A 19,391-nucleotide genomic window follows, 5' to 3' on the forward strand; every position below is an offset into this window, starting at 1 on the left:
CTTTTATTTATTAATTTTGTATTTGCAGCATTACATTTGTGTATCTACTGTATCAAATTAATCCATTGCCGCGTAGCTAACATAGCTAAATGTTAGCATAACATAGCAACCTCCTGGCTGCAGCCTACCAGCCAACCCTGCTGGTAAAAAAACACATGACCACACATTGACCAATATATGATTTTACTGAAAAGTCTCTCTAATCAGGGAAATCGGCCTTTAATAGCTGAACTGCTGTTGTAAATGGAACAAAATACATGACTAGAGGGTAGTAGGATTTTCAAACTGAATGACTCCTAATACCAAGCTAGCCCATATGAACCGAGAGAATGGATTGGAATTGGAACCGTATGCTCCAGACAAGTTAGACAAGTTACATTCTCGGACCATCGTGGCCAGCCAGCTAATGCTATGAAACATAAATGAATTTAGTTAGCTAGCTAATAACGGCAGGTAATTTATTAAAAGCTGACCAACCATTTGGTTCATGCTTAGCCCCCAACTGACCCCTTGTTTCTTTAACCCCAGCCACTGGGCAGCCAATTCATGCACATTTCCTCTTGCACTCCTCCTCCTATTGACCACATGTTTTTCAGAGTACACAACGAAAAATGGTCATGCCCAGAAATGTCCCAAATAACGCATTTCAGACCGCAGAACTGCTGCTCACTATTCATTGTTTTTTCCCACACCATTCTCTGCAAACTCTAGGGACTGTTTCTGAGATACTCAAACAACCTTTTCTGGCACCAATAATCATTCCACAGTCAAAGTTACTTAGATCACATCTCTTCCCCTTTCTGAAATTTGGTCTGAAAAACAGCTGAACCTCTTGACCACGTCTGCATGCTTTAATACATTTAGTTGCTGCCACATGATTGGCTGACTAAATATATGTATTAACATGCTGGTGTACAGGTCTCCCTAATAAAGTGATTACTGAGTGTATTTTTCTCATAATAACGTCTCAGAAGTTTCCAGTGCATTGTGAATACAGCTATATTGTCTCCCATTACAAGTCCTTTCCTGTGCATTCCTTCTGCAGCCCCACAACCTTTTCATAATCTCCATTACATTACTATGATGTAATTGCCATGAAGCAGCAACACCCCATTGACCATCAGGCTACCTATATTTCCTATCTGTAAAGTTATCTTTTTCTTGCTAATGCTCCATGCCCATTTCACAGCGCCTTGTAATCTGGATGTGTAAGCATTTTCCTATGAATGAGGGCGTTTAATTTCTTAATTAGTAACAGTCTTAGGAAATCAGTTGTTAATGTGTCGGTATCTGCGACCGCAAAGGAGTCGCAATAGAGCAAATATTTTTACATTGCGACTTTTTCCTTAGTAAGTCTGACCCTGGCTATCTTCCCTGGTGATGATCTGCCAAGCCTGTACTGCAGCCATCTTCAGTTCCTGTATGTTTCAGGGGATTTTTGCCTCCAGTCTTCTCTTCAGCATGTGAAACACAGGGCGGTCAAGAACATTCCACATTCTTGTTTGCTTTAGCAGTGTGTTTTGGGTCATTGTCCTGCGGCAAGATGAAGCGCTGTCCAATGAGTTTTGAGGCTCTTTGTTGGATCTGAGTAGATAAGATGTTTCTGTACACTTCAGAATTCATTAGGTTGCTGCCCTCAGCAGCCTCATCTTCAATAACAACAAGTCACCCAGTTCCAATGGCAGCCACACATGCCAAACCATAACACCTGCCTCTACTATCTGTCTACGATGAGCAGGGGTGCTTTGCAATATGAGCAGTTCCTTTTTCTCTCTATTTATTTATTTAGAGACTGGCCTCCCATGGCCTACTAGGTTGTTTGCTCTTGCTGAGACCACTAGTGCACTCTTGCTTTTTAACAAACTACCACACAGTTCGTTTGACACAGCGAATGCTTTGGCAATGATACATTTTTTTTTTTCCACACCCATGATGGCATGCTTTACAGGAATTATCACCTTTTTTTTTTCTTGTGTTGAGGCACCACAGCAAACTCCAAATGCAAATTCCACACCTTGAATCAATGTTAGACCTTTAGCTAGCTTTCTTGTGTACACACTAATGAAGCAACAGCATACAGCTGCCCAGGAAACAGCTCAGCAGATAATTAGTCCAATTAGTTTTGGTCCACTAAAACACCAAAAAGCCTCCAAACTACAGTGTGTGTGTGTGTGTGTGTGTGTGTGTGTGTGTGTGTGTGTGTGTGTGTGTGTGTGTGTGTGTGTGTGTGTGTGTGTGTGTGTGTGTGTGTGTGTGTGTGTGTATATATATATATATATACATACTGTAGGCGGCACGGATGGCGCAGTGGGTAGCACTGCTGCCTCACAGCAAGGAGGTCCTGGGTTCGAATCCCCGTCGGCCGGGGCCTCTCTGTGCGGAGTTTGCATGTTCTCCCCGTGTTTGCGTGGGTTTCCTCCGGGTACTCCGGTTTCCTCCCACTGTCCAAAGACATGCACGTTAGGCTGATTGGAGAGTCTAAATTGCCCATCGGTATGAGTGTGTGAGTGAATGGTGTGTGTGCCCTGTGATGGACTGGCGACCTGTCCAGGGTGTATTCCTGCCTTTCGCCCAATGTATGCTGGGATAGGCTCCAGCCCCCCTGCGACCCTATTCATGATAAGTGGGTTAAGATAATGGATGGATGGATGGATGGATATATACTGTATGTACAGTATATATGTATTTGTTTAAAACATATTGTTAAAATTCAGATTCAATGGCACTGTGTAACATTTCCTTAGCCTTTATCAAATATAGAGCAGTAGATGCCTGCTTTATTCTGATCTGTCCTAGTTAGTTTTGCAAGTAGTCAGCTGCAGTATTTTATTTCTTTATTTATTGCAAGAAAAGAGGAAAACATAGAAACGGCAATATGTGTGCTTGAGTGCGCAGGATGAAATCCCAGCAAGTGTTGGTGCGAGTGCCTTGAATTCAAAGTCTGCCTCTATTATGAATCTCATTAAGAATCCAGCAGATATGCAAATTCACATGGTTGGACAGAACACAAGTTTAGAGTACAAGAACCCTCTGTATGTTTTTAAAGCATTGGCATTAATTTTCCCTCGGGCCTTCTAGCTTCATAGGTTTTTGGCTCACTTGGACATGCAATTAAACGCATTTTATTTATTCATGTCTGTTTCTGTTTTCTGATGCCACACTTTATGGTTCTCAAAGTTTTATTCTGAAACAGTTTTCATGGTAGACATCTTAGAACAGTCACTGACAATCTAGGCAGTTGCACAGATGAGCTTAAGAGGTGAAGGGATTCATTAAAAGAATTGGATCTCGGCGCAGTTCTGTTACACAGCATTACCGCAAGTTCTCTGATAATTACATGTGTTCAGGAAAATGTATCTGTTTTATTGTGTAACATTGCTAAAACTCTCTTTGACGTGTTCAGAGTCACCAAGAATAAGCCACATTTGTTTTGAGCAAAGGGTGGGTTGTGCAATAGCGTGGTGGATGCAAGACAAAAATTGGAGCACAAAGCAGTAGGATAAGTCTGCATGCTGTCAAAAGTAAAAATGTGCAAGCCTAGCACGCATACAGCCTTCTTCAAGGAAACCTGACAAACGAAGTCACCCATATAGAATCAGAGTGCCTTGAAGAATGCTCTATTCCTCTTCTGTTCATGTATCTCCAGAGATTTGTTTTCACTGATATGATTATTTTTTACAGTAGAGAATACACACTCTGCAGCTTAGCAACTACCCAGAGCTTGTGATAATGTAACCACAATCTCCCTATATCTGTCTGTCTCTCTATATTACAGGAGACGGCACTGAAACCACCACTCTATGGCACACTGTGTGGCGCAGGTACAGCTCGCTCCCACAGGATAAAAATCAATCTCTAGCTGCCAATACCTAGAGAGGGAGGAGGTCAAAGACTGAAGAGGTGACACACACTTTAAAGGTTCTACAGCCTAAGACAAGACCTAGAGAGGATCGCCCCTTTTTTTAATTGAAAGAAAAATAAGAAAAATACCTGAAACGAAACATGTCTTGCTGCCTACTTGAAGCTTGTCAGAACTCTTATAGTGAATTTATCGGGGTCTTGAATTGCACTGTTCAGCTTCCCCTATGCCTCGCTTGCCTGCGTCACATGTGTTGGCACAGAAGAAAAAGCCGTATTAAGCGGTTTTCCCACCCAGTAAATAACAAACATTACAACCACAATGATGTAAAGATTGTTTATATGTATGTACATATGTTTGTATGTTTGTATATTTACCACAGTCATAGTTAAAAACTCTCTCAACCCACTGGTTTTGCTTTGAACTTTGACCTTTTCACCTGTTTTTTTTTTTTTTATTCACCTGTCCATTATCATAGGACTGGCACTCTGTTCTTAATCACAGATCATGTGACCAATGATGTCACACTCCGGCCCACATGACTGCTCTGTATGTGTATGTGTAGCCCCACTCTCCCACTCTGCGTGACACTGCTCCAGTCTAGTGGACAGTGCGGTTAGCATTAGTATGCATAGCCTTCATTAGGAAGTAGCAACAGACTACATTACCTAACTGCTGTGCCACTGGTGGTCAGGGGATTCCAGTGGGGACTCACAGGGATAAAAGAATTTGTAATGCTTTGAGCTAAGCCATGTTTTGAAGCACTGCAGGCTTGGTTCGGAAGCAACAGATGTTACTGTATGACTGTAGAGTAGGATTCCGAGGTCTCTATGTCTTCACAGTATCAAGAAGGTTCTTCATGTACATGTGATGTAGACAGCCGCCAAACCATTTGCCAAAAATAATCTAATTCAATCAGCGTGATGTTTTTAATGATATTCAAGATCAAGGCATTAATTCTGAATGGAAAACCTCAGGCGGTCTGTAATAAGATGCTGTATGACTCAAGCAAAAGGACCTGGTTGTATGCACTTGTTTACTCATTTATTTATATTGATATTATTTATTAATTTTAAATAAAGAATTGCAAATAATATATTGAGCACCAAAAAATTTAATAAGCACCCAGGCTCCATACGACAGCAATAAGTTGTTTCAGTGAGGATTCATTATGAAAAATATAGACCAGGTACACATAAACATTAGATTAAATTTTAAGTTTGTGACTTCTGCTTTTTTGAATAAAATAATGGAATTATTTACATAAATAAATACAATATAATATATTTTATGTATATAAAGGCTATCTTTACACATCAAAGAAACACACAATCATATGCTACTTTTGAGACACCAAAACTCATGGAGTAACAGAATTGATCAGTGCACATGTAACTAAATATGCTTGATTTAATGGGGCCACATTGTTGTACAATCAGTAATCAGTTTATCGTGGCCTACAGACTGCTTTGGTAGAATGGCTCCCTGCAGCAGTAAAATGGCTTCCTGTGAAGTGAAATAGATTTAGGGAGAATGATCTGTTTGTTTCCTCTAAGTAGGATTTCAGCTGTATGGCTTTTGCATAGGAGTAACTATGTGTGTCCTGTCGGGACACCTCACTGTAAATTACATCATGGGATTTGCCTGATATTGTGGAGAAAAAAAAAAAAACACAATGAGCTTTTTTTCCTTTTCTTTTCGTTGTTGTTGTTGTTGCGTAAGGGAGAGGAAGAAAGGATCCTCACCCGGGTTTCATGTGAAGTAAAATATGCACCTTAAACAATCTTTGTATATGAATTTGATTTGCCAGTGTGTGAAGAAAACATGAAATGTGCTTAAAATGTTTTTGTTTATGTATGTTTGGGCTTATGAATTTATTAAAGTCTTTTGCATTGTATAACACACTCCCCATGAGCCTGTCTTTATGACTCACTGATAGTTCCTATATGCATCCCATATCCATGCTCCTTCAATGAACGCAGTCAAATTCACCTTTGACAATGACAATGTGCTTTTTTCTGTCGAATGTTTGCCCGTGGACCTTCTTTGTCTGGGTTTATACAAGAGGAACAAGGGTTGAAAACCACAATGTTTGCTTTAGGCTCATTCATAATCTCGAGATTTAAATATAAATAAATTCCGGCATGGCCAACCATGATATCATACTGTCTCTCCCTTTTCAGAGTAGCCCTACCAGAATATCTGAAATGTAGCATTTTTAATAATTATAGTAATGATAATATTATTATTATTATTATTATTATTATTATTATTATTATTATAAGAATAATTGAGCATCGATTATCTTACATGGTTTATTCAATATACCATTGTATACAAGGCCTTTGGTCCTTTAAATTCTGTTCCTGCAATCAGTCCTTCAAGTCAATTGAGTTGTCATTACCTGTACTGGTTCTCCATTAGTTGATTATCTGCACTGATTCCCAGTAACTTATGTCATAAAGGATACAATGGTGAACTGTCATTTTGTTTTATTTGTTTTCTGGGGGGGGGGGGGGGGGGTGTTGCGGTGGGGATGGGGGTGGCGGGGGGATGTTTGATGTTTGATATTTCATCTATATAGTTTCTCCTGTTATTACATTTTAAATGTTCAAGAAGGATCATTCTGGCGCCTTTTATTCGTATAATGATATATGCTTTTCATGTCACATTATCATTATTATTATATATGAATTGTTATCAGTATACAAGTTCCCCAAAATTTGTAGAGTGCTTTCAGAGTACATTGAATATTTTATGCATTACAGCCTAGACTATAGCCTATAGTTCTGTATAATTATGTCAAAAATCTTACATATACTAGTACTACTACTACTACTACTACTACTATTAATAATAATAATAATAATAACAACAACAAATGACATTGTCGCTATAATCCGTCTAACCCATCTTCTACTTGCATCTCCATTACATGAAATATTGAAAGCATACCTTCTCACACAAGCCTACAGTGACTGATTAGCACTGTATGACAACTTCAAACATAAGGACACCTTGTGAAGGAGATACTTGAAAACAGCTAAATTGTTCTTTATTCCACGATATAAAAGCAACTGTTCCAAAAGTACACATGAAAGGGAAATAATCTGAGAGCAGGAACGGAAATAATTTAATGACTTATCAAAGTTCCTCAAGATTTCGACACTGGAGTGCTAATCATTTCCCTTGAGGAAAGGATGTCCTTGGTGATTAGAAAGTATAGAGCACAGCACTACTGAGCGCACGCAGAGGGGGAGCAAATGTCAAACTTCTATACATAGCTTTATGCAAACCTGAAATTCTCAAGGATGGTAATTTATTCTCTTTTGAAACATTGAAATGGCACTGGGTTTATGCAGACCTGTTGTTTGCAACCATTACAGTGGGTGGTGTGTGATTTTCTCTCAAACCCCTGTAGATTATTCCTTCTATGTGTGTACAGGAGATCATCTTCTCCAAATGTGATATTTTCTGATTCCCCTTGTTTTACTGGGGAAGCATGTCATTACCTGGAAACATTCACAGAGTGATTGTGTTTCTGAGAGCAATGTGTCCGAAGACGCCGTTCAAATGCAAGGACGAGGATCGGCCTGGTGTTCCTTGAATCCGATGAAATCAGGTAGAAGAAACATGCCAGATTGGATTTCTCCAGGGTGTCAGGGATACCAGGGAAATTTATGTGGTGTTCATTACAAATATGTAGCTATTATGATTTTGAGCACAGGTCTCCAAGCATGTGTTGATGATATACATCTGTCGTCCTGCTATGAGCGTAAATATTCTCTGGTTTTCATCCGACGTAGGATGACATTCAAAGGTCGTCTGCTGGTGGTTTCGTGCCATGGACAGGGTGGGGTGTGGAGTGTGATTGGGAGTGGGGGTGGGGGTGTGGGTGGAAGAACATTTTTGAATGTTACATTCATGACATTTTTTATCCATAATTTATGAGGCACAGGGATATAGGTTTTCAACTAACAGCCCAAAGAGGTGGCCATATATTATTTATTCATTGCTGTTTAATTACATACAATGCATTGATCTGTCTGCTCATCTATCAAGAAAATACAGATGAAAAACTGTTAACAGCATATGATTTTTGTACCCAATGTCTTGTGGTCACACTAATGTGAACACACAACGCGCCCGCAGGCACGCACAACATACGCACACACATTTTTTGCTATCCTACCTGTACTGTATAATCTTAACCACAAATCAATAACATGCTGTGGACAATTTCAGTGGGAAAGAAAAAGTAGAAAAGGTTGTTTATCACTGGTTCTGGACAAGATCTTCTTGCAGAGCTTGTTAATAATAGCATAATGCATATTAATGAGTGCCTTTCGCTGAACACGTTTCTCGTATTAGGGAACTAATGCAACAGTGGGAGTGAAAAATAAAATGTATTACACATGCTGGCACATTCCATCGCTGAAAATGCACTTTAATTAAAAGCAAGAGCCATTAACCTGTAATAACCCTCATGCAGCTGCAGTAATATTAAATCTGCGCTTATAATATTTGATGTTACTTGACAGTATTTTTTCCCCATTTCACTCCATTTTTGTTAATTAGATTTTTTTGCGTGTGCGCTGAATGCTTAACAGTTTGACGCATTCAAAAATGGTGGGACACGGTAACCTTGTCAAAATAATAATAATACCTGAAGACAATCATCAGCAACTTGTAATTTACTTTTATTGTTTTAAGATAAAGACCTGCATTTCAGTTGCAGTGAATAGATTTGTTATTTTGTGCTCATCACTGATGCTGTTTGAACAAATGTGAATCATCTCATGATGCTCATAGTGGTTATCATAATGAACGGACCAATAGGAGAAATTTATTATATAGCGTTATATGCATTATCATAAACGATTAGAGAAAATTTGAACTGAACATAAAACGGTCAAAGCATTCCATATAATATTTTTTTAAGGTCCTTTATTTTTAGTTATTTGGCACTATAGGTAACTCACAGACTCTTTCAAAAGGTCATTCACTGGAGTGATTCACCAGTGACAGTTGGTTTAAATTATTGCAGCTCATCTGAAGAAAATTACACTGAATGGGAGAATGCTGCTGACAATAGGCAGAAGGCAGTTCACACTGAGGGCCGTCACAAGCAGCCTCACTCGGTCATCGCAAGGGTAAGGTGTTTGCATAGGTGCCCCGAGGTTCTAGGGCATTCCGGATCACACGCAGATAAGCTGACTGTTTCAAAGATCAGGTGAGGGAATGGAGTGGCCGGGTCCTGAAGCCCCACTGTTGGGCAGCACGGCACAGTGCCCTGTGTGTGTGTGTGTGTGTGTGTGTGTGTGTGCTCTGTGCAGTGGTGCAGGAGACAGGAAGATGCTGTCTCACTGCTGCTGCTTGCACTCACAGCACAGCACTCCTCCACAGCCGCTGCTAAAGTGAATAATTCAATCACCCCCTTTGCTGCTGTCGTTCTCCTCTGTGTGTACATCCTACCATGGTAATCAAATTGGTAAAAAGCTAGTGAATGGTTCTCTGTGACACTCCCAGGACCGGAGGTTTTATTTTTTGAGGAAAGATGAAGCAATTGCCTTTCAAGACAGAACATTTTTAACCTCTGATCTTTGTCTGAATAAGACCTTAATAAAAAATGAGGTTTGTGTTTCATATTATACATAGGCCCCAATGGTGTGAGAACCATTTTTTTGGATAGCTTTTATTTTGCGGCAGTTTGCATACTATGCTGGTTACGATGATGTCCTTGTGAATGAAGGAATTTGTGATTTATTGATCATTTTTATGGTGTCTGTGTGTCAAATTGCCAACCATATTTGCAAAAAGGGAACGGCAATTATTTTCAGTTGTCAGACTAGGCAGATAGATTAGATCATAAAAGTACAAAAAAAAGATAAAGCATACGGTTGTTTTGTAATTCGCTTCTCATATGCATACATTTCTGTTTCGGGAAGCTTGTAAAGCAGTAACTAGTTTTACTTTCCAGTTATTTTGTAGTAGTCCTATAAAAGTGTCATTATCTAAAAAACTACTTAGTGCACACACATAGTTGAAGATTTAAATTAAAGAAGAGACTTGTACCATTCAGAAATTTACAAAACAAATTTACACTCACTGAGCACTTCATTAGGTATTATTAGACTTATTTTGACTTCTGCTGCTGTAGCCTATCCACTTAGAGGTTTGGACGCATTGGGTGTTCAGAGATGCTCTTTTGCATAGCACTGTGGTTATTTGCATTGCTGTCACCTTCCTGACAGCTTTGACCTATCTGACACCATTCTCTGAAAACTCGAGAGACTGTTGTGCATAAAAATCCCAAGAGATTAGTAGTTTCTGAGATAATCAAACCAACCTGTCTGGTAACAATAATCATTCCATGGTCAAAGTCCCTTTTCTTCCCCATTCAGACATTTGGTCTGAAAAACAGCTGAAATTTCTTGACCATGTCTGCATGATTTTATGCATTTAGCCAGATGATTGGCTGATTCAATATTTGCATTAACAAGCTGGTGTATAGGTCTACCTAATAAATTGTTCTCTGAGTGTATGTCAGAGCTACTTCATATTTGTGCACAAACTTGATCTCAGTGTATGTACAGGATTTGGTAAAGACATCTACAGACATTCAAATTCCACATGAGTCTTCCCAAAACTGCACCCAGATGTTCATACGTATCCCCAAATCTCTCCAAATACAAAACATCTGCATATCTTTTTCTCCAGACACATGAACGATCAGAAGCAAATTAACCTTCATGTGCGTTTTATTCACATATATGAGAGAATGTTTTTATAAAGCATACCCAATGTCCAAAAAGCTCTACAAGAACGATTACTCACCTTATTGCTTACTAACGAACTTGCATCACTTTTAAATAAAATGGAACTTTATTTCAAGATTAGGTTAACCAGAGCCCCATTATACTTGTCAGTACGATCATATGTTTTACGTACGTCTGAATATAAATTTTGCTATGCAAATGCAGCAATATTCCTAAACTGTCCGTCACCTGAATATAACACATTTTACCTTGTTGGAAAGGGTAGGAAACCCTATACAAGAAGATCGCCTAGGTATAGTCCCAGGAAAAATATATTTTTCTTGAAAACAACGGAACGGATTATGAAAATAAGGTTAATAAATGTTAGCCACAAAACAGTCGTAGCTTCATAACCAGGTGGAGTATTTGGCTCTATAATATGTCTGTCTAAGGATTGTTAGAATATGCCTTTTATTGTCTGAGTCTGACTAGTTCAGGGTTATAAACCATGCCAATACCGTGGGGGAGCCTGCTGTTTTTTTGCCCTGCTTTGCAAATAAGAGGCTGATAAGCTGATAAGTGCTGTTCTCTAGCTGAGAGAGTCTTTTTAACAATCGGGCATCACCATCTTGTGGTTTTTTGTCGCAGTTTTTATTATCTTAGAAATATGAATGCAACAATAATTTGGGATGTTGACAACTCAAGCACAAGTAGACAGGATGGATGGGGTTAAGAAAGCATATTTTAGTGAACTTTTTAAAATTATTATTTTTGTTTTTATTTTATTGTTTACTTTTGACCCTAGTAAATAATGATGTTAAAGCCCAAGACATTGCTTGCATCTCGACTGGAAGTACCCCAGGTGATCAAATAACTTCTTTTTTCAGCAGCAGGATTAGTGTTTTTGAATACGTCCACTGAACCGTAGTCTTGAAATTCCTTTTTAAAAATGTTCCCCTTTGTGGATTAAAATCAAATTGAAAGAAACAATGTTGTTTGACACTGATGTTCATAAGGCAGAAAGAAACAAATATTGGTTAGGAAACCACACTGTAATGTTGAGACAAGCATTGCCATTCTCTGTCCATGGATTTCCTTTGAGAGAACGCTTGCTCAACCGATAGACCTCTGCCACATGGGCATTTGAAGGTCACAACCATCTGTGACGGGAGGAACTACAGAACCGAGTTAGCTTTAAACACAGAGAACATTGTGTGCTTTTCCACCCTGCCTCATTTTACCCTTGATCAAGCAGACACTCTTGAGCTGGTCAGCACTCTGTCATGCGATAGGCTGATTGAGGGAGTTTTCTCTCTGGCTCAGTTTCCCCATAGGTCAATTGGTTTCACATAATAATGCCGAGGCCCTTGCTCCAAACCACTGCGTTCTCTGTGATGCAGGTACCAACTGGCAGCCTTTTGGCTTAATGTCTCCTTTCTCACTGTCCTTTAATGCGGCAATTGTGTGACCTTGACACGTTCGACGGCTGCATTCTGGTCTATGGGAAGTTCTCACAGATCTTTGCCTGTTCAGCGATATGCAGCACAGTTGGGTGCACGGCTTGATTCGATAAAAAAAGGAAAAGGTAAAGGTCAGAGGCAACGTGAAAAAAAGAAAAAACAAACACAAAAAAAACCCAACAAAAAGTTGATCCTTACTGCGTTTATTCAGAGTGTGGCCTTGATGCCCAGAGGATACTTTGATGTGACATTCAAGGGAACACAAACAGCCTGGATGTTTGCGAGCACTGGATGGGATTTGGACGATGAAAAGCCGGGGGAAGCAGGAGGAAGCCGGTCTGAAGCACGGCGACTTAGAGATGGAGCTGAGAGCCTCGTCTGCTGCCATCCTAATCCCGGTAATCCCATACAGAATTCTTGATTTGCTTTTGCAAAAGAGATTGGAAGATGATAAGAGCCCTGGCCCATCTTGGAATATCTGATAATCTGGTTGGGATCGAGGACTCTGGGGTATTTATACTATCCTGACATTTGTAGAAGCAGATGGTGGGATGGGGAGGGGGGTGGGTGTGGGCCTATTCAAACTTCTCAATTTATCAACAGGAAAGAAAAGAACAGTGGGTGATAATCAATGTTGTTTATTTTGCTGCTTCACTTCTTATGTACTTTCAGCCAGATTATAGGCTTTCCTGAGGATAATCGGAGACGGCAGACAATTGCCTTTTTTTCATTCAGCAGCCATCCCCTGTGAACACGTAAAGAGGGCGGTTTAGAGTGGATGCCGGCATCTAATGCCTGATTAGTCCCATTCCGGAGTCTGCTAAAATTAAGTGGGCAGGGTGCTAATCACGGAGCGTCAGGCAACCCGGCCCGTTTCTTCAAGGAGCAATTGTCCCGCGAGAGCCCAGAGACCCGTCGAGAATCGACTGCAGAACTGTCCAGAAAAAGAACCCTCCGCTCAGGGGATAAATGGTCATGCCAGAGCTTCCTTCTGTTTTTACATTTTTTCAGGGTTTCCGACTTCAACATGACCCTCCAGGAAGGTGGTCATGGGCATGCGATACATGCACCAGTTCTTGCCTGGATGTACAATTTTCACTTTTTTGCCAATTGCGCAGTTTCCCATGGGGAAAATGAAAATAAGTGAAATAGCCATGAAAACCAAGTAATGGTATCTTGGTGTCATATTCCATATCTAAGAGCAGAGGGTCATTGTAATGCATTACATTTACTACATTACATTTACCTAAGTATGTTTTTAAATATATTGTACATTTATTTATGCAGTTTGCCAGGTGTCTGGGTAAAAGTTGGAAAGTTTTGCCATTCCTCTCAAATAGACACTTGCAAAGACAATTAGCTATCACTTATATGCAGGTACAGCTACAGCACAGCAAAGTTCTCTGGAAATCATTCTTGCTCTCATCATCTCAATGTCTTTGTGCATCTCTGTTTGAGTTTCAAGGCAAGAGAGGAGGACTCCCTTTGTGAAAGGTCAGCCTTAGACTGGATCTGTTTGCTGGACAACGTATTACGTCACTCGCAAAGGTCATCATGCATATTCATAATGTTCCACAAGTGAAACTGGCCAGGAATGACAGATTTATAACAATGATTGATACAATTTTTGTAATTCCTAAAAGTTCACATGCTATAGCCACATACTGAAACAAAATTAGTTATGTAACGCTAGACGCAGTTCACTTAACATTGCTAAGAATGTTAGCTTGATGTTGGTAGTTGATACTGTCAATAGAAGCGCTAAGGCTTATCGCTAGTTTATATTGTCACTACTAATGTTAATAGCGAATAGTCATGTGATATATGTTTGCCAGCTTGTTCAAAAAACTATGTTTTTCAATTGAAGTCATATGTTGTACAATATCCTGTGGTAATACAAAAAGTAATTAAGGACACAATTGTCCGTGGGGTGGAGTATTTTAGAGTATTTTTAGAGTATTTTACAGTAGAAGGGTTCTCCCATTTCTCACTTTCACATCCCCACCAGATTAACCTATATATGAGCTTTTCTCTGACAAACACAGAAATGTTTGTTACACTTACTTTACATTAAACATTACATTACATTATTAAGTAAGCTAGCTATCAATGCGGTATGTCTCTCTTTCGCTCCCCTGTGTGTTACTCTTTTCCCACTTTGTTCCTCTCTGTCTCTATTGCACAGGGTCTCATATTTAAGCAGTGTTTTCTTTACAGTCTATCATAAACAGTAGTTACATACACTGCCTTCTTTGTTTGCCTAAAACATTGACATTTCAGCCTACAGGAACTCAATTTGAGAAAACATGGTGGTAAGTGGTGCATGATAATAACTCTAACAGCTACCATTGCCTACATTTATCTTGCTAATGTTAGCCACATTTGCTCTCAAGTAAAGAATGTTATGATGCATAACGTGAATGTTAAAAAACGATGTTAGCCAGGATCCATACAAATGTTTATAAAGTTATCCATGTTTGCTAGCAAGCTAAGAATGTCTTGCTTAACATTCATGTTAAAAACTAGTTTTAGCCGTGATCTTGCGGCTGAAATTGCCTTATGTTTTTTGATAAATTGTATTTGTATTTATTATTGAATTAATTATCGAGTATTGTTTCGCTATAATGATATTTGATTTAGGCCCTGTTTTAATTTCCACATGACTATTTTATATTTTGTTATATTAAATTATGTTGACCTTCCTGTATGTAGGCTATATCAGGCTGTGATTCTGCAATTCTGGAGCCCTTGTACAGCTTGTTCTAGGATTAAATATTATTATGAATATTATTATTAATCATTGTTGAATATTAAATTAAATATTTAGTGGATACTTTTTTTTACACTTACTGTACAAGTACTATAGTTATTTATATTTTATAGTATTTGGCTACTGAACCCACCTCTGTCTAAGACCACTTTTAACGGAATGTATTAATATTCTCCAAATTAGTAGTAACTTGTAACTTATATTACCACTTTCACAGTGTGCAGTAGAGCTTCCACCACACACTAATACTGTATAAACATGATGGCACACAGCCTAAAGCCACCTCCTTCTCCTTCCCTGCCCCCATCCCACTACCATAATGCTGCTGGCAATCTCTACAGTCAGAAATGAATGTGTGCAACAAAGGCGTTTTTTTCTAATTAGTTTGGTGCATTGAGTAATTACATTTTCTGTGGCAACTGTGTGGGCAGTTTTCGACTTGTTTGCTTATCATGTAATCCTACTCAAATACATCTCCTAATGGTACCATACCTAAAGCTATGGTAAAAATACCAGACAAAGCTTTAGTCTTGTAGCACAACTGAGCTAGTGTACATGCAATGTTACATTAGTCCATAAAAATAATTCAGGTATTTTAGGGGACTTTTTGGACATTTTACCAGCCAATGTCTTGGTATTTTTTCTCAGAAGCATACATAGATCACTGTAAAAATGTTATAGGCTTGTAAGTGCATCAGTCAATTTTAAAGTAAAATGGTTGTAGTATCAGATAAAACATTTTGATAAATCGACAAAATAAATCCAAATATAAATATAAATATCCATGCACCATATCTTTAAATATATATATATATTTTCTACCTAAGTTATATACTACAACACACAAAATAAAAGTTTTCTTTTCAATGTTCAATAAATCAGGAAAGTCACTCAAAGAAAAGCCTGTTCACCTGTTTGTTTAAAATAGTTTGAGAATATGACAAAGTTCCTCTGAAAAGCCATATTTAGCTCAAACACAGAGCAATGCTCTAATAAACTGTAAATCTATGTAAATTCATTGAGCCAAGAAGCAGTTTTAATCAGCTGAACTCAGCTTGACAGGCAGCTAAGATATCATCAAGCGTGTGGTCTAGAGGCTTCACAGCATAGCTACTGTTGTGAGAATACTGTATGGGGGGAGAGCGGATGAGAGGAAACACAGTTTGAGTGCATGAATGCTAAGAGAATATTAATATTTTCAAACAGAGCTATCTTCCTCTGTAGCAGCTCTCTTTTACAAGCACATACAGAAACCACCCAAAAAAGATTTCAATATTCTAGATACAGAATTATTGAAGTCTTTGGACATGCGTAAAATAATTAAGTTGGATGTATATTTATTAATTTTGTGCATTTAGGATAGAGAAACATCCAATAGGTTGTAATATATATAACACAAGGCTAAAATGTGAATATGTTTTAAAAGAGTCACCTTTGGCTGACCTGTTCTCCAACCCAAAATGGATTGCATTATCTCCCTTTAAGAATCTGGCCACGTTTTTTTGAGAAACAGTTTTACTTTGAAGATGTCTTAATGGAAATCGTTCCTGACTGCACCTTGGTTTGCCTCTGGAAGACAATGCATTAGCTGTGGCATGGTTCCCGGAGGTGGTGAAACCCAAAGAGCACTTGCTGAGCCACCCCCATCAGTGTCAAGAGCTCCAGAACAGATCGCAATGCAGCCCTGTCTTTAAAGCATTGCATGACACTGCAGGTGAACTGGTACAGTATGTTTATACAGAGAGCAAAAAAAGCAGTAGATTTTCACATCCTGACAATAGGTAACACAAATAATAATAATAATAGTTTTGGCTCTCCAGCACATTAGATTTGAAACAAAGTGCAGATTGTCATCTTTAATTTGAGGATATTTACATCCATATTGGGTGTCCCTGTAGGGATCACAACCCTTGTATTCTATTTTTATCAAGCTCGAACCTGACCATTCTCTTCTTGAGGCTTACCATTTTGCCCATAACCCTCAGAGGTTATGCTGATGTACAGAAGTCTGCTCATTACAGGGGTCTTTGACACGCCTATACCTACATCCTGGAGAGTCTTCTTCATCAGTTTCTTTTCAATATTCTTTTACATTTTATTTGCAATAGAAAGTATTATTTGGTCTTCCACTACTGTGGTAATCCATCGTTGTTTTTGCGATTGCGCAGCTCACCAGTCCATTCTTGCTTCTTGACAATGTAGGAAACGGTTGACTTTGACACACCTAATGTTTGGCTATGTCTCTGGTGGTTTATTCAGATTCTGCGTCATGATGGCCTGATTTACTTGCATTGACACTTCCTCTGTCCTCATATTGAGAGACAACAGCAGCATGCTAATGCCGCACCTAGAATAAACTCTAGACCTTTTGCTTGCTTTCTTGTACCTGAACACACGGACAAAGCCAGTGATGCTTTTTAGTTGATCGGACACACACACAAATTATTAGCTCATTTTGATGTGCTCTGCTGTCATGGCCGTTCTGTTTGGCTGGTTGGATGTTGATTATCTGGTGATATGTATTCACCTCAGGTGTACCCTGACAGAATTATTGCTCTTACAAGCACGTCTCCCCCCTGATTCTTCCACCGTTGAATTACCATTTTTCAAAAAGAGCTGCCATTCACCAGGGCGAGGCAGGTGTGGCAGTGAATACAACAATGATCTGAAATGAAATATGCCATAACAGGCAATGCAAGAACATAGATACATATACAAAATACATGAAAGGAGTCTTTGGCTGTTATTAATTGAGCAAGGTGTTTTACAATGGCACATGAACCCTTTACAGACACATCCACTGTGGCTTCAGTCACAGCCATTTTCACCTCCTTCCAATGGCTTTGGCTAATTAATGACCAATCTGTGGTAATTAAAAAGGAAAGGTCCAGGTTTTTACCAGGCTCCCATCAGGTTTATCTCACTTGGCAGGTTTATCTCACTTGATTTAAAGCATAGGCCTACTGCTTCCAGTGCCTGGCTTGAAAGAGTGATCAGAGCTCAGAAATCTGCATAAGAGATACTTCACCTCAGCCCCCAAGGCTGGGTAATAAATAGAATCGGACTTCCAGAGACAGGATTCTGGTAGAGGTTGTCAATACTTCCATTCAAGAATATTGTGATAAGAACAAGAGGAATTGTCTTGTGAATATGTGATCAATGCTCAATAAACAGTACTGCCAGCAGTTCTCCTGCTGAGAGGGAATGCAATAGATCCAGCTCTGAGGCTGGATTCTCAATTGATGAAATGTTTACATGGATTTTCTTTCTTCCCAAAGTTCCCTCCAGAAAGTAAAGTCACTAGCAGTATATCCTTCTTAAAGTTTGACTTGTATTTGACTTGGTATGACCAGTGACCGTTTGAACACTGCAACCATTTGAACATGTTTCCATGGTTAATAACACAGGACTGTCTTCATTAGCGCAATGACTATCACTCCTCCAAAAGATCTGGGATGATCAAACAGGACATATACAGTGGTGTGAAAAAGTCTTCCTGATTTCTTATTTTTTTGCATGTTTGTCACACTTAAATGTTTCAGATCAAACAAATTGAAATATTAGTCAAAGACAACACAAGTAAACACAAAATGCAGCTTTTAAATGAAGGTTTTTATTATTAAGGGAGAAAAAAAATCCAAACCTACATGGCCCTGTGTGAAAAAGTGATTGCCCCCTAAACCTAATAACTGGTTGGGCCACCCTTAGCAGCAACAACTGCAATCAAGCGTTTGCGATAACTTGCAATGAGTCTCTTACAGCGCTGTGGAAGAATTTTGGCCCGCTCATCTTTGCAGAATTGTTGTAATTCAGCCACATTGGAGGGTTTTCGAGCATGAACCGCCTTTTTAAGGTCATGCCACAGCATCTCAATAGGATTCAGGTCAGGACTTTGACTAGGCCACTCCAAAGTGTTCATTTTGTTTTTCTTCAGCCATTCAGAGGTGGACTTGCTGGTGTGTTTTGGATCATTGTCCTGCTGCAGAACCCAAGTTCGTTTCAGCTTGAGGTCACGAACAGATGGCCGGACATTCTCCTTCAGGATTTTTTGGTAGACAGCAAAATTCATGGTTCCATTTATCACAGCAAGTCTTCCAGGTCCTGAAGCAGCAAAACAGCCCCAGACCATCACACCACCACCATATTTTACTATTGGTATGTTCTTTTTCTGAAATGAGGTGTTACTTTTACACCAGATGTAATGGGACACACACCTTCCAAAAAGTTCAACTTTTGTCTCGTCATACCAGTATTTTCCCAAAAGTCTTGGGGATCATCAAGATGTTTTCTTGAGATGAGCCTTAATGTTCTTTTTGCTCAGCAGTGGTTTTCGTCTTGGAACTCTGCCATGCAGGCCATTTTTGCCCAGTCTCTTTCTTATGGTGGAGTCATGAACACTGACCTTAACTGAGGCAAGTGAGGCCTGCAGTTCTTTGGATGTTGTTGTGGGGTCTTTTGTGACCTCTTGGATGAGTCGTCGCTGCTCTCTTGGGGTAATTTTGGTCAGCCGGCCACTCCTGGGAAGGTTCACCACTGTTCCATGT

At 39.3% G+C, this 19,391-nt stretch overlaps 1 protein-coding gene across 2 annotated transcripts in view; it reads left to right on the forward strand.

Annotated features, from left to right (window-relative positions):
* The window catches only part of pcdh11 (protocadherin 11), a 271,369-nt gene that overhangs the window by 37,922 nt on the left and 214,056 nt on the right, over window positions 1-19,391 (forward strand). Inside the window, exon 4 of one of the 2 annotated variants that reach the window (XM_061236942.1) lies at window positions 3,776-5,763. The exons of the other annotated variant lie outside the window; for it this stretch is intronic. Coding sequence (XP_061092926.1) covers window positions 3,776-3,859 — 84 coding nt within the window. The 3' untranslated portion in view covers window positions 3,860-5,763. Of the gene's footprint in view, window positions 1-3,775; window positions 5,764-19,391 lie in introns of those variants that run through there. 2 annotated transcript variants of the gene reach the window in all.

The sequence above is a fragment of the Conger conger genome, chromosome 3 (genome assembly GCF_963514075.1).
Source record: "Conger conger chromosome 3, fConCon1.1, whole genome shotgun sequence".
NCBI lineage: Eukaryota > Metazoa > Chordata > Actinopteri > Anguilliformes > Congridae > Conger > Conger conger.